A 24,132-nucleotide genomic window follows, 5' to 3' on the forward strand; every position below is an offset into this window, starting at 1 on the left:
TCATCTATAGCTTGCTGTAAAACAACACTCCTGTCATTGGAATCTGTAAACAAATCGAGGTTGTAACCCTGAGTGATGAGATCCCGTATCCAAGCGTTCGTACAAGATTTTGTCCCGAAGACGAGCTCCCACTCTGGGGTCCCCCAGGTGAGAGAAGCCAGTCATGCAGTAGGCTTGGTAGTGGATTTAACCTCAGGTTGATGAAATGTAAGTGCGGCTCTGCCCCAACCTCTGGAACCACGGGAAGTCTATGGTACTCCTCTGAAGCAACCACGTGAAAGTCCCGGATGAAAGGACCGAAACAAGGGTCCGGAGTAAGGTCTTCCAGGTGGGGGGGGGGGGGGCGGGAGAGAGCTGTAAAAGGAAGACAAGTGGATTTAACTCTGGTAGCTTGAGAAATCCGTATATCTTCTACAAACAATACACTTCCCGTGAATGGAGATGCTTCTACTTCGATGCATCAGTCTGGCATTGGCATTGTCTATGCCACAGCACCCTACGTGCTGAAATCTCCAGAGCTGAAGTCCTGGATGCGATATTGCCAACGTCCTTGGACGCCTCATCCAGGTAAGTCGCGGCTTCACCTATATGCTCTGCTACTGGAATAAGCTCCTCACCTGGCAGCTGTTCCTTCAGCCAATTGTTTTGCCAAAAGCTCAATAGCTTTGTTAGTCCAGCAGCCTACAATTGCGGGACGCAGTGTCACCTCTGCAGCTTTGTAAATGGAATTGAGAGTATCCAATCTCCTGTAGAGGGAGTTTCACAAGATTTCCTGCTGTCTGCCGGAAAAGGATAATAGCCGCCGGGATATCTGAATTTCTAGCTCTTCAGATACCGGAAAAGCAACAGCCTGTCTTTGTTTCCTTAGAAAGAAAGACTGCCGTGCAGGAGTCGAGTCTGCCTCCTGAACCTGCAATACCTGGCAAATTACCTATGGGTGCAGGGTGGTTTCCCCACCTTTGAACCCCAAAACATCTTTTTTTCCGCCAGGGTTCATAGGCGAAACCAATACATTGAATTTCCGCACCGGCGAAAAGACGACAATTGAATACGGGGATATGTTTTCATCTGGCAAAATGACGTCAACGGCGAAACTTTTTCACCAAAAACTGTTTTCGCACCTAATAGAACACAGCCTTAAGTGTATAGGAAAATGGGAATCAGCCTGGAGCCTAAATAAGTGCAAATAAATATTGGCCAATGGTATAGGTTTTCAATAGTGGCCAATGGCAAAATTTTGGGGGCCCTTAGGGGGGTGGGGGGGGGGGGGAGGAGAATTTAAATTTTTTTTAGTGCAGTTGTAACTAATGGGCACCTGAGGGAGCAATTCAATTGTAGCTCTGATCGGGCGCGAGTGCTGCCAGTGACCATTATTTCCCTGTGGTTGGGAGCTGAAATTGATGAAAAGACCGTCTTCTGGGCAGCCCAACGGAATTTTCCTTGTTGCGCCCAGTACTTTAGCCAGCATGATAAGCGAGATAAGTAATGGACGCCTTCGGCAGTTGCGCCCTCCAGCATAACAATTTAATACCAGCCAACGGGCGCTAAAAAGAAATTTAATTGCCTCCTTAAAATGTTTCAGATGGCTGACGCTTTGCATTTTTTAATAACATTTAATAATGATAGAAAGTGTTTGTCTGCAGATAAATGCTCTGGTTTAATTTGGGGTGCAGAAAAATGCCTGTATATTGATTTGCGTGTCATTTTAAGCAACTTTAAACATTTGTTAAAAAACACCTGTAACCCCCACCTGCAATCTAATAAACACTTTTCCCATCCATCTGTCCCGTATCTTGTAACCCATTATTCTGCACTTTGCATTATGATACCTGACAGGTAATTATTAGCCAAATTAATCTAATTAAAAACTAATAAGTGCCCAATTAATCATTAGGCGGTCCCAGGTGTTCTGACATTAGTCCCAACACCTCTTAAAATAGCCATATTCCCAAAGTTGTCACATACTCAGGGGCTGCGAGAGAAAAAAAAAAAAAAAGATCCTGAGGGTGCGAGGAGAAATACGACTAAAGTGCCAGCCGCGAATCTATTTTCCTATTTTCGCGCAGCTGTCAGATATCTGTCCAATCTGGCTGGTTGGAGTGAAAACCTGGTAATGTATGGGAGCAAATGACAGTTGTCCAATTTGCTCACAAACACTGGAAAATAGCCAAAAATGGTTGTTCAGACAAATTGGTTACATTTGTGTGTTTTAACCAATTTGAACGATTTTGTCATTTTTCAGTGTTTAAAACCATATGATCGACTGTCATTTGCTCCCATACATTACCAGGTTTTCATTCCAACCAGCCAGATTGGACAGATATCTGACAGAAAATTGTATAGTGGATGGCCAGCTTCACACTCCTTAAAAGGTTAGATAATATGGACAATAGTGAACCACAAGGAGAGGAAGATACCCTTTAAAAAGGACCAGAAAAGCACAGAAGACAATTTTGACTTTTTTTTTTTTTTAGAATTAATAGAAGGCAAACTCCCACCGGATCGAAGCCAAAAAAGTACTCAAAAGAGGAAACGGGACTCCATGGACGTAGGAGAATCAGAAGAAGAGGAGCAGGAGGAAAATCAAAGAACAAAAATATAAAGAGAAAAAAAAAAACCACAACAGGTAGAACCAACAGGTATCTTCAATTTAAGTCAACACAAACAGAACGAGGCGGAGATGCAAATATTGGACAAAGGCTTTAAATTTGCTCCATCAAGAGATATGGATGACTTTACCACATACATTGGGCACGATTCTATTCTACGCTATGTCACTTCTGCGCGATGTTGGGTCAGGGAAGGCACGTTCTCGCGTCTTAAACAGGCTGTTTACACGAGAAAACGGGCATTCTCCTACTAAACTTCCCGGCGCTAAGGGCAGAAAACAGCATCGCGCCCGGACTTTTGCCAGATTCCTGCTCGCATCCTCAGAGGGGTGCGAGAAGAAATCCTTAGTCGGGCTTAGCAGCGCGGTGTATTGAATAGCTCCGGGAACTCACTCCCGGCGCTATTCACATCGCGTAGAATAGAAACGAGCCCACAGACCTTCAAAAGTTTATAAGGAAAATCTCCCTTAAAAAGTTCAATCAAAATAAGAATCTAAAAGAAGAAAAAGTAAAGAGGATACCTTTACACATACACACATTTAAAAGTCCTCATCGTACCTCCATCACACTAAAGGAGCTCGGACAGAGACATTCCAGAAGTTAGTGGAACTAAGTGTGGCAAGAAAGAAAATATACATAATGAAAATAGTCATTAAACCAGCTGACAAAGGGGGGGGGGGGGGGAAGACCAGTTCAACTGCAGTTGCTGCCATATATTACGCCGCCAATTGAAGTCTACCGTGTGAAGAATGAGGGGCAACCACATTCTCACTGCAACCATACATTGCCTGACAATGCAACCACTGCCAGACCCTCTTATACAGCCCCCAGCACTGTGACATGTTGGGAGTCTCCTCCGCCTATACATCCGATTTGCTGATCTGTGCGCCACCTTCCCCTATTGGAGCAGCACATCCTGCGGGACACGCTCATTTTGTGAAAACAAGAACCTTGAAACTTATAGGGGACGATTCAAATTTTTTTTTTTTTTTTTTTAGAAGGCGCTCTAATTAATGGATGCCCAATGTTGCAATTCAATTGTTTTTGGGTACTGCTTGTCGTTTTGCGCTCCTAATTAAAACTGGGTTTAGCTGCGAAAACAGACTTAACCCGATTTAGGCACCCAAAATCAGAACTTACCGCACATTTCTGTTTACCTCCTCAGGAGGGGACAACAGAAATGCTGGCGATGGCAGCAACAATTGAATGACTACAACGGGCGCCCGGCACTCACAGCTATCAGAGCGAACATGTGATTCTCCCCCATAGTGCACATTTCTGATTAGTCTCCTGCGTAGACACACACATAAGACCGATTCAGAGGAGTGCATGGTTTTTGCAAGGCACTACAGAAGCCCATACCAACATTAATGCGATCACTGATACACACACATTATAATGTAAGTATTCATAAGGTACGATAGCTACAGTCATTCATTTACTGGGGGATCACTACAATAAGTGACCCAACAGCTAAGGAATGGGTGGGCAATTATTTCAGCTGGGAGACCACTTACCTAGTAAACTGTGAAGGTCCACATAACAATCTCTAAGTGCAAGAACCATAATAAATATCCATCAAATAGAATACAAATAAAATAAAGTGGAATTCTATCCTCACACATAAGTGTTTACTTGTTAAATGACCAGTTGTCACGTACGTAGCTCATTGTGTTCTAATAATGTCCAATGGCTGGGTTTTCTCCCGTACATACAACGCACACCGGATAGCCAAGGTTGCAATAAGTGCCTGCCAAATAGGTTACTGCTCCAGAGTTCCATACTCAGACTACTACGCCAATGGCAATCACAGTGCTGTACATCTATATTACTGACTCCTCCGTCTGGCTTATTGCTTCTACTCCTACATCTGTGAATCCCAACAAGTGATCAGCAAAAATAAATGGCTAAAATAAACTTCCACTTTAGAAAAATCCTTTGTGAAAAGGGAACTAATCACCCCCCACAATTCCATCTACCTGTATAGTCTGTGTCTGCTGCATGATATCCACTCTTCTTCCTCTGTGCTGACAGGACCACAGGGCGGAGCACTAGTACGGGGTGGGGGGGGTGGGGGTGGGGGGAAGGTTGGCTGCGTCAGTGGACTTTCCCCCTGCTAGAGCTACTGATTACTGTCCATTTGGCTTTCCGATGCCAATGAGCCCATCAACAAATTGCTTAACAGAACACTGAATTGTACAGCGCCTTCCCAGCACTATTAATATTGCGCTGAAATGAATCACCCCCTTTGAAAATTGGGGAGTACACATGTCATCTGACTAACCTGAACAACCTGGAAATAATTGGTCTGAAAGCATGGGTCCCAATCGCTCCTGATGAGTGCAGAGCTGCTCATACTTACTTTCTAATACCCCTTTCAGACATCTCGAGATTCCCAGGAATTTGGCCTGCCTCAGCCAAATTCCCAGGTAGCCCTGTCTGTCTATAAAGGTACGTTCCCGGGTAGCCGCCCCTGCAATCGACCAGGGCTTTTCCCGGGACTTATGTCCCGGGAAATTACCCTGCTTCTGTCTGAATGGTGCTACCCGGGAATTTACTACTCCCGGGCAGCACCAAGCAGCCTTTACATGTAGCTGACAGCGCAGATCGTCCTATAGAACGCTCAGCGCTGCTGCTTTGAGCTGACAGCGCAGAGCGTCCTATAGGACGCTCAGCGCTGCCGCTCACCACCCGCCCACACTCCCGCTGGACCACCACTACTGCCCCTATTTCCCGAACATAGCATCGGGTGACGGGGTGAGATGCTGGCTCGCTGGGGGTTCTGCCTGCCCCGGCCACTGTAGAGGTGAGAGGCTGGGAGGGACGCTGCTGCTGCCGCAAATATGGGTGGGTGACGGCTCTTCGGGCACCTGTATCCGGCCTGTCTGGCCCTGGCACCTCGGCCTCTGCTCTTCTCTGTGCCCATGATCAGTGCCAGGTTGGAGCCTTGTGTCCAGGGGCAGCCCAGCCAGAGGCCTGGGGATGGGGAAGAGCTGCCAGGGCACCCATGGGAGGTAGTTTGGGGACATGTTGGGAAGTGTTTCAAATGATGTGCACCCCCACATACACAGCATGCCAGTCACAGGGGGCACATAGTTGTGTGTGATCAGGGCCTGGCACCACTCACATCAGCTCCACCTCATCTTTGTGTCCAGCAGTTGCCATGGTAATCTAAAAAACCCTGCTCGTCTGAAAGGGGTCTACCTGGGAATTTCCCGGGTAGACGTTGTAGTGTGAAAGGGGAGTCTCTACCAAATACCCGGGAATTTGCACAGGAGAAATTCCCGGGTCTGAGCAGGAAATTTCCCGGGTCGTATGTCTGAAAGGGGTATAAGACATTATTGCTACAAAATGTTAGTGTACAATTTGATGTTCAGTAAAAGTAGAGAATTGGTCAATGGGTCTGAATACTATTGCCAGACATTGCATTACAAGTGATGTACTGTTACTTAATGCGATTATATGAACAGTCCTACTCCAGAAATTCATGCATGCTAGATAATTGCGAGCGTAAAACGTCAGAGCAGAGCATGCCAATCATGCCGATTTGTCACTGTACAAAGTATGCAGAGCCACCCATTTCAGTAATGTATTTACCAGAAACCAGAACGAGGACTCTTAAACTTCTCCACATACCACTCAGCCAACGTTATGCAAGATAAAGAAGCCCCACCCTTCTAAGCAGATCATTTGAAAAGGTCAGCTCATCACAAACAAGTTTACCGCACTGCATATTTGCATTGCATGCGTGCAAGGTGAACAGACTGCTTATGTTGCCATGGTAATATTGCCAGCCATACCCATACACACTCCTGTAGCCATATCACATGGGAAAATGCCACAATGACAGCATGGATATTTGTTAAATGGGGCTTTTACTTGCAGGTCTGCAAACATTTAAAAAGGAATGTTGCATAGTTATACAATAGGGGAGAAGTGTACAACCTGTAATGGCCAAAAAGTGATGCCCAAGAGACATTTATAGCTGGTTTGCATCATGACTCTGCATGGCAAGGGCCACAAGAAAATGCACCATCATCTACCCATTCACTGTGGAAATTGGTGGGATCCAAGGGTCTCCCAGACATTCCAGAAGAATGGTATATATCCCTTCCCACCGGTAACACGCACTACCCCCCCGCCACAAGACTCAGTACTGAGTATTAAAAACCAGGCGTTCTAGCTTCTGCTAAGAGTGACCAGGATCAAGGCAAGTATTCTTATTAATATGTGACTGAAGCACTAGTGCTGTAATGATCGAAATGTAGTTCTTGACGGCAAGTTCTACCTACTTACCACAAGGTGGGGTAGTGTTCCATGTGCAATGCCCGGGTACGCATATCAGCCATCTACTGTAATGCAGGCATCGTAAGTATTCCCCTGCACCTCTATGGGGTGTGAGGGAAAACTTGTCATGCCAGCAGGCACAATATGCTGTTTTGTAATGGCACATCGTGCCTATCATTTTGTAATGAACACCCCCCCCCCCTCAAGAGCTCTGTCTGTTCACACCAAATTACATATAGCTAGAATAAAAGATCATTATGATAGCAAATTATCCAATTCACTTTCTCCAACACCTTTGTGTCTCAATGGGCCGAATTCATTTCAGCTGTCATGTAGGAGAATGCCCGTTCTTGATCCTTAAACATGGTATTTAGTCGCGAGAACCAGCCTTCTCCGACTAAAGTGCCTGCCGCATGCTGTGTCCGCCACGCTAAGGGCAGAATACAGCATCGCGCCAGTAGTTTTGTCGGATTTCTGCTCGCACCCCAGGAGGGATGCGAGAAGAAATCCTTCAGTCGGGCTTAGCAGCGCGCTGAACTGAATAGCTCCAGGAGCTCCTTCCTGGCTCTGTGCAATTCAGGAGGAATCGAAATGAGCCCTTAGTGTATTATTAAGATAATGAATATCCTGAAATCTGAGGTAATTAAGTTGTGACCGAACCTCACAGGATATATCAGGTCCAGCTGGGTTGGATTTAAATAGGCCAATAAAGATGATGTATTGTATTACTCTAACGGGGGTATTCAATTGTTTACTCACGTTCGCAGTTCCCAACTAAAGAACAAGAGTTACTCAATTGTTTGTGCCACGGGCGCCCGTTATTTCTGCTTGTGCCCTCCAGGGGTGGCAAGCAGAAATCACTCAAAGTCAGGCTTTTGGGCACAAATTCATTGTGACTAGTAGTTTGCATAAAGCGGCTAAACCCAGTTCATTTGGGAGCAACATACATGTACAATAAGTAATGAGCACTCGCGCCCATCGGCTAAACATTTGAATAATGCTTACGGGCACCCAAAAACAGTTGAATTACCCCCATTGAGCTCATCATATTAGCTGCCAAAGCAAGCAGTGAGGGTCTTATGCCTGCAAGGGAGCATGCTCATGAAAATTGGTTAAAAATTGGTCACTTTCAGTAGGCATAGGCAACAGGTGCACTACAAAAACATTTCTACTTTCCTTTAAAAGCCTCTGTTGGCACATTATGTATAGCATTTATAGAAGCTTCCAAAGTCACCATATTTCAGTTATGTTAAATATCATGACTGTGTCCCTTTAAAAATGTAAAGAGCACATGAGTGATCGCTATGAGCTACATGGGGGAGGGGGGGGATCTAAAATTAGGGAAGGGAGAAAATAAATATATATCATCCACTACAGACTGCATCATAGACAGACACTACTGGGAGTGACTGTGCAAAAACCCACACGGCTCCCAACTGACCACTCAGGATCCTATTTCACAGTTCCTAATTTCCTATTACGGACACTGACAGGAAAAGTAAAGAGTGCTTCCCAAATTGGAAAACCTGCCTGGGTAGTCACATGTCCCTGTGAGCAGGACCCAGCGTTCCCTAAGGATCTGCGGCAGAACTCTTGCACATTAAGATAAACAAGAAGCTATACACAGAATAGTCTGGAAGTTTATATTTTGAATAGACTGGAGATAAATTTCTCTGAAACAAACACAACGTCACAAATATTTAAAACTGATTTTGAGGGGGGAGAGATAACCATGGACAAGACGTGTGTTTCCCGGCAGCGTGACATCCTCTTCCAGTGGAGTTACAGACGCTAACTGAGGCTCAATCTATAAATCTTTAAAATCCGTAATCCAGCAACCCTTTCAGGTCTGTTGGCACTAGATCTCCTGAGCACAACGTGACGTATTGCTCGGATGAAATCACTGGCATTAAACAAAAACTGATCTCCAAGAAAAAGAAATTTAGCAATTATAAAAAATAAAAATTCTACTGGGAAATGGTTTATCAGATTGTGGTTGTATTGGGAAGTAAAAAAATATAATCCCTGTCTTACAAAGTAATTACTATGCCCTCTGTAATTGGATTACATATTTGCTAATAGGGTAATTCCATACAGAGGCAAGGGGCCAGTAATGTGACCTGTCAGAATAACAGGAGTAGGACTGCAACGACAAGCGGCCACTGTGATTGGCTTCTCAGGACAGGAGCTCTCAAAAAAACAAACTGCAGCAGACCTGTGCACAACTTTGTTTTGTGAATCACAGAACAGTATTTACATTTCTAGCACCTTCTATTAGGAATGTATCTCTAAACTGGGAAGGGGGGGGGGGTCATGACCACTAGATTGAGCACCTGGGAAATGAATCAAATCCCCAGTCAGGGGGGTAAGAGCCACGTGACAGACACTTGGGGCTTGGCTTTACACCTGTACCCAAAGAATGGAGGGTGACTTATTGCTGCAGTATGCTGCACCTCTTCCCTGCCAGGCCTAAAGCAATGACTCAGACACATGGGCAGACTAAACAAGAGATGTGATTCACAACATACTCTTATGATGAGTGACAATATATCTGTTCTTAAACTGGCTGTAAAGTATTAAAGGTAACAGCTGCATCTGCTAAACGTTGCATAACAAGCTGGATAAGGGTAATGCAGAAAAATTCTAAACACTGAAAACTCTTGTGCTGCGGCAAAACTAGCGTAATCCCAGCATACATACGCTTTCTGTAACTAGAAGTAAAATACATGTATACTTCTCATTCAGAGGGCAATTCAATAGTTTTGGGTGCCACAATAATTAATGGGCGCCCAATGTAGCAATGATGTTGTATTGAGTAACCATTATTGCACTAGTCGCACTCAGGCAGGGTTTAGCCGTATATTGTGGCTAAATCTGTCTAAAGTCCTAAACCTGTCTAAAGACGGTTTAGCCGCATATAGAGGCTAAACCTGTCTAAAATCCTGGTCAAGGGCGCCCAAAAGGCAGAAACCACTGCGCTCTTCCTCCGGAGGGTCGAGAGAAAAAATGGTCGTCACCAACAGCTCTCGCGTCCGAACGGAGTAACAACTAAAATGGTCTATCAGGCGCCCATCACTGACAGCCGCTGGCGCAAACAATTGAATCGCCTCCTAAATGCTTAAATCACGAGGTCTGTGCAGGGGTAGTGACCACACACATATGAAGCCTAAACCAACCAAATGCAAATTCATTAAGAAAATTAAAAGCTACTAAACTTGGATTTCCTAATCCAATATGAAAAAGGACATTTAAAAACGATGTACCTTAGAGTCAATTATTCTTTTATTAGTTCTTTCTGCCTCAATAAGTGAATGCTGGGACATTTAGTCCCATGAAAGCTGGATAACTGCACACTGCTTCAGTCCCCTATACAGCTTATAGTGCTGTACAGAAAATGACCGAGCAGCTGAGGGAACACATGATTAAACACACATCAGAACATGTGTAGAAATGTGCCGAAAGGTCGGATGAAATTTGTACAAGAAAATATGACTCCACAATACCCTATAGAGAGGTACAATAGGGATAGTAGAAACCTTGTTTAGTCATATGAAGTAAATTTGCACATACAGAGAAATCAGTTCTGTGCGATGGATGGTATGGATCGTTCTGGAACAGCGCATTGCATTCACCAGCAACGAAAATTTCTAGAAAACTTGCAATGTCGGAACTACCAAAAATGGCCAACATGTGCGCAGCCCAGGGTACATTAAGGAGATTCTCAGCTGCGCACGTATTAGCCATTTACGATAGTGCTGACATTGCAAGCTTCTTCTGGCACCTCTATTGTGTGAGGGGGAAAACCTGCGATTCCGGTGGCCGTTCCGGATTGGCACATTGTGTAGAATTTAATACCATCACCATTCTCTACCAAAACCCCTGAACACACAGAAATGTCTGGTGAATACTCTAACTAGGTGCAGGTCCTTTCGGCAATAAGTCAAGGACTTATTGCAAACCCCCCAAAAATTAATAGTGCAACAATAAATTATATCTCCGGCTGTTCTAATGAAAAACACAGAAAAAAGAACAATTAGTTGCCGTACACACGGAGCGATGCCTCCAATCAGATGATCGTTGTCTGATCGTCCTGCGTTCGATATCGAACATCCAGCACATGCACCAACCCCCAACGACTATAACTATAGTAACCGGGCCAACCTAGTCGATATCGGCCAGGTTGGCCTGCATGCACGGGCGATAGTCAATATCGACAATCCTTGCCCGCACATCAACCATCATTTGGTCGTTTGAAGGGGCCAATAACTGCACGATTTGAATGATAAGGATATGATCAATATAGTTATCGTACAAATCGACCAGTAATTTCTGACCGTGTTTATGCACCTTAAGTCTTTTCTAAGCATGGTTAAATATGCAGTAAACAGAATGCCAGCAAGAGAATTACTAATGGCACATATACTTTTACATACTGATCAGGCAGGAATACTTTTTTTTTTTTTAAACACATTTTATATGAAAGTGACCAACATGAAACGCCTGTGATTAAATAACCAGTCTCACAACTAAACTCCACTTTGTCTATAGCAGCATCAACTGACTTATTCCAAACAGTATAAATCAATGAAAAATTACAATGGTTCATAATGCCTGGGACCCCATACCCCCCCCAACACACTTCCAATAACCATGTACCCCATACATCCCTTCACTTCCCCGTTCTAATGCCAGGGATCCCCCATACCCCCAACCCCGGTCCTAACACCAAGGGTCCCATGCTGCCATCCCTGGTCCTAATGCCAAAGGTCCCATACCCCCTACCTACTCCTCCCATACCCACATCCTCCTAATGCCAAGTATTCCATACCCCCCCCCCCCTCCCTCCTCCAGCCAAGGGAGCCATATCTCCCTCCCTCCTCCTGCCAAGGGTCCTATACGCTCCTCCACCCAATGCCAAAAGTCCATAACTCCTCCTCCAAGTAATGCCAAGGGTCCTAATGCCAAGAGTCCGATACCAGGTCCTAACGCCAAGGGTCCCATACCACCACCTCCTAATGTCAAGGATCCCATACCCCGTCCATCCTCCTCCTAATGCCAAGTGTCCCATACACCCCTCCCTCCTCCACATAATGCCAAGGTTTCCATACCCCCCTCCCTCCTCCTCCTATGGCCAAGGGTCCCATACCCTCCTCCTCCTAGAGCCAAGGGTCCCATATCCCCCTCCTCCTAGAGCCAAGGGTCCCATACCCCCCTCCCTCCTCCACATAATGCCAAGGTTTCCATACCCCCCTCCCTCCTCCTCCTAGAGCCAAGGGTCTCATACCCTCCTCCTCCTAGAGCCAAGGGTCCCATACCCCCTTCCTAATGCCAAAAAAGGATGCCATAACCCCTCCTAATGCCAGTGATCCCATACCCCCCTGCTCCACATAATGCCAAGGTTTCCATAGCCCCCTCCCTAATCCTCCTAATGCCAAGGGTCCCATAGCCCCCTCCCTCCTCCTCTTAATGCCAAGGGTCCCATAGCCCCCCCCCGCCCCCCCACCACCTCCCCAATGCCATGCAGCCCCATATGACAGGTGGGCACTATCTCCCGTCTACGTGCGGCAGGGCCGGTGGTTACCTGAGCAGGGTGACGCTGCCCCGGCGCACCGGCAGGAAGAGCACGGGCTCGGACACCCGTATGGGCTTGAACTGGAACTTGCAGCCGAAGCAGAGCGCCGAGTCGCTGAAGAAGGAGACGGAGACGATCGGGCGCTCGAAGATGTGGATGGGGTCCACGTGTGAGACGATGCAGCCGCCGGGCTGGTAGTCGTTGATGACGGCGCTGTTGACGAAGCCCTCCGGGATGAGGCGGCGCTCCACCAGGCGGCGGATCACCAGCTCGTGCACCCAGGCCGGGATCTCGTCCACCTCGCCCTTGGGGTAGAGGCGCTCCTGGCCCGGGCCGCGCTTCTGCAGCTGGGCGCCGTACGTGTAGCCCTCCCCGAAAAAGTACTTGTTGCGGAGCGGGGCCCGGTCCACCGTGTGCTCCCGGTACAGCCCCTTCTCCGCCCGGGACACCACCTCGTCTATGCGGGCCTCGATGCGGGAGCACTCCTCCGGGGAGAAGAGCCGGAGCTGGCGGATGCCGCTGCGCACCTTGCGGGCCTCTTCCTCCACCTCAGGCTCGGACCCGGCCGTCGCAGCAGCAGCAGCAGCTGTTACTACTACTGCTGCCTCCGCCTCCTCCTCCTCCTCCGTGTCCGAGGCCGGCTGCTTCCGCTTCTTCGCGCCGGGCTCCTTCGGTGCGTCCCGGTACAGGGACTGCAGCTTCTCCCGCAGGTCGGTGTAGCCGCTGGCGGACATGGCTGCTGGCTCACCCGGGGCTGGGGGAGACGGGCATGGCCGGGGAGCTGGGTCCGCTGCCTTCCCTCACACGGCTGGTGGTGGTGGCGGCGGGGGATAGAGAGAGAGCGCGGATCCCGCTGCGCAAGCACCGTCCGACAGGCCTGAGGAGAAACCCGGCTGCGGTTGGACCAGCGGCACGTCAATCACGCCGGAGGGCGGGGCGACGAGGTGACGCGGCAACCGCCGACAGGACCCGGAGATGCCAGCCTGTCCTCGCGTATGCCTGTCCTCCCACTGAGGTACAGTGCCTCCGCCGCGCGAGTGTCGGGACGGAAAGAAGCGGGGGGCAGGTGCCCATATTCGCATTAAGGTGTCGCTAGCTTTTCTGACGCTGGTTTATACATTTTATAAAAGGAGAGGTTGGATTAAGGCGCCCGGGGCACCTATTGTTTTGGGGCTTCGTTTTAGTGTCGACGTGACTAGAGTAACGTTTCCCTGCCACGATTGGGAGTACCAAGATGGCTGCCAGGGTGCAGGTTACTGCGGTGCCAAGTCAATGGTTGACGGCTTTTTAGCTCACCTGTGTGAGCCTGCCTATAAATGGGACATGGCTATATATATATATATATATATATATATATATATATATATATATATATATATATATATATATATATATATATATATATATATATATATAGGCAGAGTCACGGTGCTCTCTTATTAATACCAGGGAAAAGTGAATGAGTACAATGACCCAATATTATAACTATAAATTAGTTTCATCCTAGCACTCAGCACCTGTCACATCCCGTGCAGTTCCTCTTTCTTACCTGGGGTGTCACTTTCTGCTCTGGTGCTTCTAGCACACTCAGCTGATGTAACAAACTGCTGAGATACAGAACAGAGGGCCAGATGTATGAAGCTCTAGAAATTGCAGAGTGATAAACCACCAGCCATTCAGCTCCTAACTGTCATGTTACAGGCTGTGTTTGAAAAATGACAGGAGCTGATTGGTTGTTCGTTTATCAATTTCCACTTTATCACTTCCCAGAGCTTAGTACATCTGCCCCAGAGTGTGCTAGAATCACCAGAGCAGAGAGCTACACCCCAGTCAGGAAAGAGAAACTGTGACAGATGCAGGGTGCTAGAATGAACACTATATGTATATATGTGTGTGTGTATGTATATAAGGAATGCTATATATGGCTTAATACTATACATGAAATAACTGCAATGCTAATTCATAAGTAAATATTCCCATCATGTTCTATAATACCACTTTTATACCAAAGTCCCGGGTCTGACCCGGATTTGGAACACGTTTCCAACCCGGGACAGACACCTTTCCAGGTCAGCACTAACCTGGCTCTTCCGGTGCAGGTGAGCAGCGCTATTTTCCCATTCCAACCCTCTTACCTCACTTCACAGCGGTCCAGAGGCAGGGGGGCTGGGTGGGAAGCGTTGCTCGGCCGGCGCTGGTTGCAGTGGATGCTTGGAGATGATGTCATCTCCAAGCGCTACTGAAGCCAGCCAATCAGGCGGCACGATCCAGGTCATCGTGACCCTGATCATGACGTGTATACTGCAGGGTGACACAGGAACGACCCGTGGTCAACCCTGCAAACTACCTGAGTTGGGTCCCTGAACCCAGGTGGATCCATTTACACCCACAAAAATCCCGGGTTGATACGCATTCACGTGCATCAACCCGGGATTTTCAGGTTGGTGTAATAGGGCTATAATTGAGCAGACATACAGTGACTGACAGACTTGCTTTCCAGAAAAGTACAACGTGGATCCATTCACTGGTCAAGGTGAAGCACTGTAGCGTGAAACCTGTATCTACGATCACCGATTCGTATTTATCCCTGATTTTCCAATTGCATAGAGGAGCAGAGTTTGCTGGTGCTATATAAGTAAATGCTTATCAATAAATGTCAATAAATATATATATTTTTTCTGAATGTCCTAATAACTTTAATAAAGCTATATGGTTTTTTTTTTATCTGGAGCCTTGTGATTTTTCATTTGACACATGAAGGGGTTTTCTTTATGTCTGCAGGGGTACTTTTTTGTTTAATGAATTGACTAAGCATAGCAAGGAGCATTCAAGAGTCACAGAGGCATTCCACTAATTGTGCGTGAGCGAAAACATCATCTTATGACTAGGATGTTGCTTTGGAGTCACACAGGTGCCTGGGCTGTGATGTAACTTCGCCTTAACTCCTGAAAAACAAATGCAAATCATCCTGGATTATATAACACACCTACACACCTGCTTGTTGTTGTCACATGACAGGTTGGGTTACAAAACGCACAATATTTTGTATAATCAATAGAAAGAGTTGACGCTAATAAAAAGTGGTTATCGCTAATAGATAGTGTTGTCGCTAATTGAAAGAGTTGTCGCTAATAGAAAGTGGTTATCGCTAATAGAAAGTGGTTATCGCTAATAGAGTTGTCGCTAATTGATAGTGTTGTCGCTAATTGAAAGATTTGTCGCTAATAGAAAGTGGTTGTCGCTAACAGAAAGAGTTGTCACTAATAGAAAATGTTGTCGCTAACAGAAAGAGTTGTCACTAATAGAAAGAGTTGTCGCTAATAGAAAGTGGTTATCGCTTATAGAAAGAGTTGTCGCTAATAGAAAGAGTTGTCGCTAATAGAAAGTGGTTATCGCTAATAGAAAGAGCTGTCGCTAATAGAGTTGTTGTTAATAGAAAGAGTTGTCGCTAATAGAGTTGTTGTTAATAGATAGAGTTGTCGCTAATAGAAAGTGATTATCGCTAATAGAAAGTATTGTCGCTAATTGAAAGTGTTGTCGCTAATAGAAAGAGTTGTCGCTAATAGAAGGTGGTTATCGCTAATAGAAAGTGTTGTCGCTAATAGAAAGTGGTTATCGCTAATAGAAAGAGTTGTTGCTAATAGAAAGTGTTTTCGCTAATAGAAAGTGGTTATCGCTAATAGAAAGTGTTGTCGCTAATAGAAAGTGGTTATCGCTAATAGAAAGAGTTGTCGCTAATAGAAAGTGGTTATCGCTAATAGAAAGAGTTGTCGCTAATAAAAAGTTGTTATCGCTAAATGAAAGTGTTGTCGCTAATTGAAAGTGTTGTCGCTAATAGAAAGAGTTGTCGCTAATAAAAAGTGGTTATCGCTAATAGAAAGTGTTGTCGCTAATAGAAAGTGTTGTCGCTAATTGAAAGTGTTGTCGCTAATAGAAAGAGTTGTCGCTAATAGAAAGTGGTTATCGCTAATAGAAAGAGTTGTCGCTAATAGAAAGTGGATATCGCTAATAGAAAGAGTTGTCGCTAATAAAAAGTGGTTATCGCCAATAGAAAGTGTTGTCGCTAATTGAAAGTGTTGTCGCTAATTGAAAGTGTTGTCGCTAATAGAAAGAGTTGTCGCTAATAAAAAGTGGTTATCGCTAATAGAAAGTGTTGTCGCTAATAGAAAGAGTTGTCGCTAATAGAAAGTGGTTATCGCTAATAGAAAGAGTTGTCGCTAATAGAAAGTGTTGTCGCTAATAGAAAGAGTTGTCGCTAATAGAAAGTGGTTATCGCTAATAGAAAGTGGTTATCGCTAATAGAAAGAGTTGTCGCTAATAGAAAGTGTTGTCGCTAATAGAAAGAGTTGTCGCTAATAGAAAGTGTTTTCGCTAATAGAAAGAATTGTCGCTAACAGAAAGAGTTGTCACTAATAGAAAGTGGTTATTGCTAATAGGTAGTGTTGTCGCTAATTGAAAGAGTTGTCGCTAATAGAAAGTGTTGTCGCTAATAGAAAGTGTTGCCGCTAATAGAAAGTGTTGTCGCTAATAGAAAGTGGTTATCGCTAATAGAAAGTGTTTTCGCTAATAGAAAGAATTGTCGCTAACAGAAAGTGGTTATCGCTAATAGAAAGTGTTGTCGCTAATAGAAAGAGTTGTCGCTAATAGAAAGAATTGTCGCTAACAGAAAGTGGTTATCGCTAATAGAAAGTGTTGTCGCTAATAGAAAGAGTTGTCGCTAATAGAAAGTGTTGTCGCTAATTGAAAGAGTTGTCGCTAATAGAAAGTGTTGTCGCTAATAGAAAGTGTTGCCGCTAATAGAAAGTGTTGTCGCTAATAGAAAGTGGTTATCGCTAATAGAAAGTGTTGTCGCTAATAGAAAGTGGTTATCGCTAATAGAAAGTGTTGTCGCTAATAGAAAGTGTTGTCGCTAATAGAAAGAGTTGTCGCTAATAGAAAGTGTTGTCGCTAATAGAAAGAGTTGTCGCTAATAGAAAGTGCTTATGACTAGGATGTTGCTTTGGAGTCACACAGGTGCCTGGGCTGTGATGTAACTTCGCCTTCAGTCCTGAAAAACAAATGCAAATCATCCTGGATTATATAACACACCTACACACCTGCTTGTTGTTGTCACATGACAGGTTGGGTTACAAAACTCACAACATTTTGTATAATCAATAGAAAGAGTTGTCGCTAATAGAAAGAGTTGTCGCTAATAGAAAGTGTTGTCGCTAATAGAAAGAGTTGACGCTAATAGAAAGTGGTTGTCGCTAACAGAAAGAGTTGTCACTAATAGAAAATGTTGTCGCTAACAGAAAGAGTTGTCACTAATAGAAAGAGTTGTCGCTAATAGAAAGTGGTTATCGCTTATAGAAAGAGTTGTCGCTAATAGAAAGAGTTGTCGCTAATAGAAAGTGGTTATCGCTAATAGAAAGAGCTGTCGCTAATAGAGTTGTTGTTAATAGAAAGAGTTGTCGCTAATAGAAAGAGCTGTCGCTAATAGAGTTGTTGTTAATAGAAAGAGTTGTCGCTAATAGAAAGTGATTATCGCTAATAGAAAGTATTGTCGCTAATTGAAAGTGTTGTCGCTAATAGAAAGAGTTGTCGCTAATAGAAAGTGGTTATCGCTAATAGAAAGTGGTTATCGCTAATAGAAAGAGTTGTCGCTAATAGAAAGTGTTGTCGCTAATAGAAAGTGGTTATCGCTAATAGAAAGTGTTGTCGCTAATTGAAAGTGTTGTCGCTAATAGAAAGTGTTGTCGCTAATAGAAAGTGGTTATCGCTAATAGAAAGAGTTGTCGCTAATAGAAAGTGGTTATCGCTAATAGAAAGAGTTGTCGCTAATAAAAAGTGGTTATCGCTAATAGAAAGTGTTGTCGCTAATTGAAAGTGTTGTCGCTAATAGAAAGAGTTGTCGCTAATAAAAAGTGGTTATCGCTAATAGAAAGTGTTGTCGCTAATAGAAAGTGTTGTCGCTAATTGAAAGTGTTGTCGCTAATAGAAAGAGTTGTCGCTAATAGAAAGTGGTTATCGCTAATAGAAAGAGTTGTCGCTAATAGAAAGTGGTTATCGCTAATAGAAAGAGTTGTCGCTAATAAAAAGTGGTTATCGCTAATAGAAAGTGTTGTCGCTAATTGAAAGTGTTGTCGCTAATAGAAAGAGTTGTCGCTAATAAAAAGTGGTTATCGCTAATAGAAAGTGTTGTCGCTAATAGAAAGTGGTTATCGCTAATAGAAAGTGGTTATCGCTAATAGAAAGAGTTGTCGCTAATAGAAAGTGTTGTCGCTAATAGAAAGAGTTGTTGCTAATAGAAAGTGGTTATCGCTAATAGAAAGTGGTTATCGCTAATAGAAAGAGTTGTCGCTAATAGAAAGTGTTGTCGCTAATAGAAAGAGTTGTCGCTAATAGAAAGTGTTTTCGCTAATAGAAAGAATTGTCGCTAACAGAAAGTGGTTATCGCTAATAGAAAGTGTTGTCGCTAATAGAAAGAGTTGTCGCTAATAGAAAGTGTTGTCGCTAATAGAAAGAGTTGTCGCTAATAGAAAGTGTTGTCGCTAATAGAAAGTGGATATCGCTAATAGCAAGTGGTTATCGCTAATAGAAAGAGTTGCCGCTAATAGAAAGTGTTGTCACTAATAGAAAGTGTTGTCACTAATAGAAAGTGGTTATTGCTAAAAGGTAGTGTTGTCGCTAATTGAAAGAGTTGTCGCTAATAGAAAGTGTTGTCGCTAATAGAAAGTGTTGCCGCTAATAGAAAGTGTTGTCGCTAATAGAAAGTGGTTATCGCTAATAGAAAGTGTTTTCGCTAATAGAAAGAATTGTCGCTAACAGAAAGTGGTTATCGCTAATAGAAAGTGTTGTCGCTAATAGAAAGAGTTGTCGCTAATAGAAAGTGTTTTCGCTAATAGAAAGAATTGTCGCTAACAGAAAGTGGTTATCGCTAATAGAAAGAGTTCTCGCTAATAGAAAGAGTTGTCGCTAATAGAAAGAGTTGTCGCTAATAAAAAGTGGTTATCGCTAATAGAAAGAGTTGTCGCTAATAGAAACAGTTGTCGCTAATAGAAAGTGTTGTCGCTAATAGAAAGTGGTTATCGCTAATAGCAAGTGGTTATCGCTATAGAAAGTGTTGTCGCTAATAAAAAGAGTTGTCACTAATAGAAAGTGGTTATTGCTAATAGGTAGTGTTGTCGCTAATTGAAAGAGTTGTCGCTAATAGAAAGTGTTGTCGCTAATAGAAAGTGTTGCCGCTAAAAGAAAGTGGTTATCGCTAATAGAAAGTGTTTTCGCTAATAGAAAGAATTGTCGCTAACAGAAAGTGGTTATCGCTAATACAAAGTGTTTTCACTAATAGAAAGAGTTGTCGCTAATAGAAAGTGTTGTTGCTAATAGAAAGTGGTTATCGCTAATAGCAAGTGGTTATCGCTAATAGAAAGAGTTGCCGCTAATAGAAAGTGTTGTCGCTAATAGAAAGAGTTGTCACTAATAGAAAGTGGTTATTGCTAATAGGTAGTGTTGTCGCTAATTGAAAGAGTTGTCGCTAATAGAAAGTGTTGTCGCTAATAGAAAGTGTTGCCGCTAATAGAAAGTGTTGTCGCTAATAGAAAGTGGTTATCGCTAATAGAAAGTGTTTTCGCTAATAGAAAGAATTGTCGCTAACAGAAAGTGGTTATCGCTAATAGAAAGTGTTGTCGCTAATAGAAACAGTTGTCGCTAATAGAAAGTGTTTTCGCTAATAGAAAGAATTGTCGCTAACAGAAAGTGGTTATCGCTAATAGAAAGTGTTGTCGCTAATAGAAAGAGTTGTCGCTAATAGAAAGTGTTTTCGCTAATAGAAAGAATTGTCGCTAACAGAAAGTGGTTATCGCTAATAGAAAGTGTTGTCGCTAATAGAAAGAGTTGTCGCTAATAGAAAGTGTTGTCGCTAATTGAAAGAGTTGTCGCTAATAGAAAGTGTTGTCGCTAATAGAAAGTGTTGCCGCTAATAGAAAGTGTTGTCGCTAATACAAAGTGGTTATCGCTAATAGAAAGTGTTGTCGCTAATAGAAAGTGGTTATCGCTAATAGAAAGTGTTGTCGCTAATAGAAAGAGTTGTCGCTAATAGAAAGTGTTGTCGCTAATAGAAAGAGTTGTCGCTAATAGAAAGTGCTTATGACTAGGATGTTGCTTTGGAGTCACACAGGTGCCTGGGCTGTGATGTAACTTCGCCTTCAGTCCTGAAAAACAAATGCAAATCATCCTGGATTATATAACACACCTACACACCTGCTTGTTGTTGTCACATGACAGGTTGGGTTACAAAACTCACAACATTTTGTATAATCAATAGAAAGAGTTGTCGCTAATAGAAAGAGTTGTCGCTAATAGAAAGTGTTGTCGCTAATAGAAAGAGTTGACGCTAATAGAAAGTGGTTGTCGCTAACAGAAAGAGTTGTCACTAATAGAAAATGTTGTCGCTAACAGAAAGAGTTGTCACTAATAGAAAGAGTTGTCGCTAATAGAAAGTGGTTATCGCTTATAGAAAGAGTTGTCGCTAATAGAAAGAGTTGTCGCTAATAGAAAGTGGTTATCGCTAATAGAAAGAGCTGTCGCTAATAGAGTTGTTGTTAATAGAAAGAGTTGTCGCTAATAGAGTTGTTGTTAATAGATAGAGTTGTCGCTAATAGAAAGTGATTATCGCTAATAGAAAGTATTGTCGCTAATTGAAAGTGTTGTCGCAAATAGAAAGAGTTGTCGCTAATAGAAAGTGGTTATCGCTAATAGAAAGTGTTGTCGCTAATAGAAAGTGGTTATCGCTAATAGAAAGAGTTGTCGCTAATAGAAAGTGTTGTCGCTAATAGAAAGTGGTTATCGCTAATAGAAAGTGTTGTCGCTAATTGAAAGTGTTGTCGCTAATAGAAAGTGTTGTCGCTAATAGAAAGTGTTTATCGCTAATAGAAAGAGTTGTCGCTAATAGAAAGTGGTTATCGCTAATAGAAAGAGTTGTCGCTAATAAAAAGTTGTTATCGCTAATAGAAAGTGTTGTCGCTAATTGAAAGTGTTGTCGCTAATAGAAAGAGTTGTCGCTAATAAAAAGTGGTTATCGCTAATAGAAAGTGTTGTCGCTAATAGAAAGTGTTGTCGCTAATTGAAAGTGTTGTCGCTAATAGAAAGAGTTGTCGCTAATAGAAAGTGGTTATCGCTAATAGAAAGAGTTGTCGCTAATAGAAAGTGGATATCGCTAATAGAAAGAGTTGTCGCTAATAAAAAGTGGTTATCGCCAATAGAAAGTGTTGTCGCTAATTGAAAGTGTTGTCGCTAATTGAAAGTGTTGTCGCTAATAGAAAGAGTTGTCGCTAATAAAAAGTGGTTATCGCTAATAGAAAGTGTTGTCGCTAATAGAAAGTGTTGTCGCTAATAGAAAGAGTTGTCGCTAATAGAAAGTGGTTATCGCTAATAGAAAGAGTTGTCGCTAATAGAAAGAGTTGTCGCTAATAGAAAGTGGTTATCGCTAATAGAAAGTGGTTATCGCTAATAGAAAGAGTTGTCGTTAATAGAAAGTGTTGTCGCTAATAGAAAGAGTTGTCGCTAATAGAAAGTGTTTTCGCTAATAGAAAGAATTGTCGCTAACAGAAAGAGTTGTCACTAATAGAAAGTGGTTATTGCTAATAGGTAGTGTTGTCGCTAATTGAAAGAGTTGTCGCTAATAGAAAGTGTTGTTGCTAATAGAAAGTGTTGCCGCTAATAGAAAGTGTTGTCGCTAATAGAAAGTGGTTATCGCTAATAGAAAGTGTTTTCGCTAATAGAAAGAATTGTCGCTAACAGAAAGTGGTTATCGCTAATAGAAAGTGTTGTCGCTAATAGAAAGAGTTGTCGCTAATAGAAAGAATTGTCGCTAACAGAAAGTGGTTATCGCTAATAGAAAGTGTTGTCGCTAATAGAAAGAGTTGTCGCTAATAGAAAGTGTTGTCGCTAATTGAAAGAGTTGTCGCTAATAGAAAGTGTTGTCGCTAATAGAAAGTGTTGCCGCTAATAGAAAGTGTTGTCGCTAATAGAAAGTGGTTATCGCTAATAGAAAGTGTTGTCGCTAATAGAAAGTGGTTATCGCTAATAGAAAGTGTTGTCGCTAATAGAAAGTGTTGTCGCTAATAGAAAGAGTTGTTGCTAATAGAAAGTGTTGTCGCTAATAGAAAGAGTTGTCGCTAATAGAAAGTGCTTATGACTAGGATGTTGCTTTGGAGTCACACAGGTGCCTGGGCTGTGATGTAACTTCGCCTTCAGTCCTGAAAAACAAATGCAAATCATCCTGGATTATATAACACACCTACACACCTGCTTGTTGTTGTCACATGACAGGTTGGGTTACAAAACTCACAACATTTTGTATAATCAATAGAAAGAGTTGTCGCTAATAGAAAGAGTTGTCGCTAATAGAAAGTGTTGTCGCTAATAGAAAGAGTTGACGCTAATAGAAAGTGGTTGTCGCTAACAGAAAGAGTTGTCACTAATAGAAAATGTTGTCGCTAACAGAAAGAGTTGTCGCTAATAGAAAGAGTTGTCGCTAATAGAAAGTGGTTATCGCTTATAGAAAGAGTTGTCGCTAATAGAAAGAGTTGTCGCTAATAGAAAGTGGTTATCGCTAATAGAAAGAGCTGTCGCTAATAGAGTTGTTGTTAATAGAAAGAGTTGTCGCTAATAGAAAGAGCTGTCGCTAATAGAGTTGTTGTTAATAGAAAGAGTTGTCGCTAATAGAAAGTGATTATCGCTAATAGAAAGTATTGTCGCTAATTGAAAGTGTTGTCGCTAATAGAAAGAGTTGTCGCTAATAGAAAGTGGTTATCGCTAATAGAAAGTGTTGTCGCTAATAGAAAGTGGTTATCGCTAATAGAAAGAGTTGTCGCTAATAGAAAGTGTTGTCGCTAATAGAAAGTGGTTATCGCTAATAGAAAGTGTTGTCGCTAATTGAAAGTGTTGTCGCTAATAGAAAGTGTTGTCGCTAATAGAAAGTGGTTATCGCTAATAGAAAGAGTTGTCGCTAATAGAAAGTGGTTATCGCTAATAGAAAGAGTTGTCGCTAATAAAAAGTGGTTATCGCTAATAGTAAGTGTTGTCGCTAATTGAAAGTGTTGTCGCTAATAGAAAGAGTTGTCGCTAATAAAAAGTGGTTATCGCTAATAGAAAGTGTTGTCGCTAATAGAAAGTGTTGTCGCTAATTGAAAGTGTTGTCGCTAATAGAAAGAGTTGTCGCTAATAGAAAGTGGTTATCGCTAATAGAAAGAGTTGTCGCTAATAGAAAGTGGTTATCGCTAATAGAAAGAGTTGTCGCTAATAAAAAGTGGTTATCGCTAATAGAAAGTGTTGTCGCTAATTGAAAGTGTTGTCGCTAATAGAAAGAGTTGTCGCTAATAAAAAGTGGTTATCGCTAATAGAAAGTGTTGTCGCTAATAGAAAGTGTTGTCGCTAATAGAAAGTGGTTATCGCTAATAGAAAGTGGTTATCGCTAATAGAAAGAGTTGTCGCTAATAGAAAGTGTTGTCGCTAATAGAAAGAGTTGTTGCTAATAGAAAGTGGTTATCGCTAATAGAAAGTGGTTATCGCTAATAGAAAGAGTTGTCGCTAATAGAAAGTGTTGTCGCTAATAGAAAGAGTTGTCGCTAATAGAAAGTGTTTTCGCTAATAGAAAGAATTGTCGCTAACAGAAAGTGGTTA

At 43.0% G+C, this 24,132-nt stretch overlaps 1 protein-coding gene across 1 annotated transcript in view; it reads right to left on the reverse strand.

The window, feature by feature from the left end:
- Positions 1-13,385, reverse strand: part of ALKBH5 (alkB homolog 5, RNA demethylase) — a 25,125-nt gene extending 11,740 nt beyond the window's left edge. The window contains exon 1 of the mRNA XM_088448119.1: positions 12,478-13,385. Coding sequence (XP_088304245.1) covers positions 12,478-13,202 — 725 coding nt within the window. The 5' untranslated portion in view covers positions 13,203-13,385. The remainder of the gene's footprint in view (positions 1-12,477) is intronic.
- Between the last annotated feature and the right edge of the window lie 10,747 nt (positions 13,386-24,132).

The sequence above is a fragment of the Taudactylus pleione genome, unplaced genomic scaffold (assembly GCF_031769625.1).
Source record: "Taudactylus pleione unplaced genomic scaffold, aTauple2 ptg000451l, whole genome shotgun sequence".
Lineage (NCBI taxonomy): Eukaryota > Metazoa > Chordata > Amphibia > Anura > Myobatrachidae > Taudactylus > Taudactylus pleione.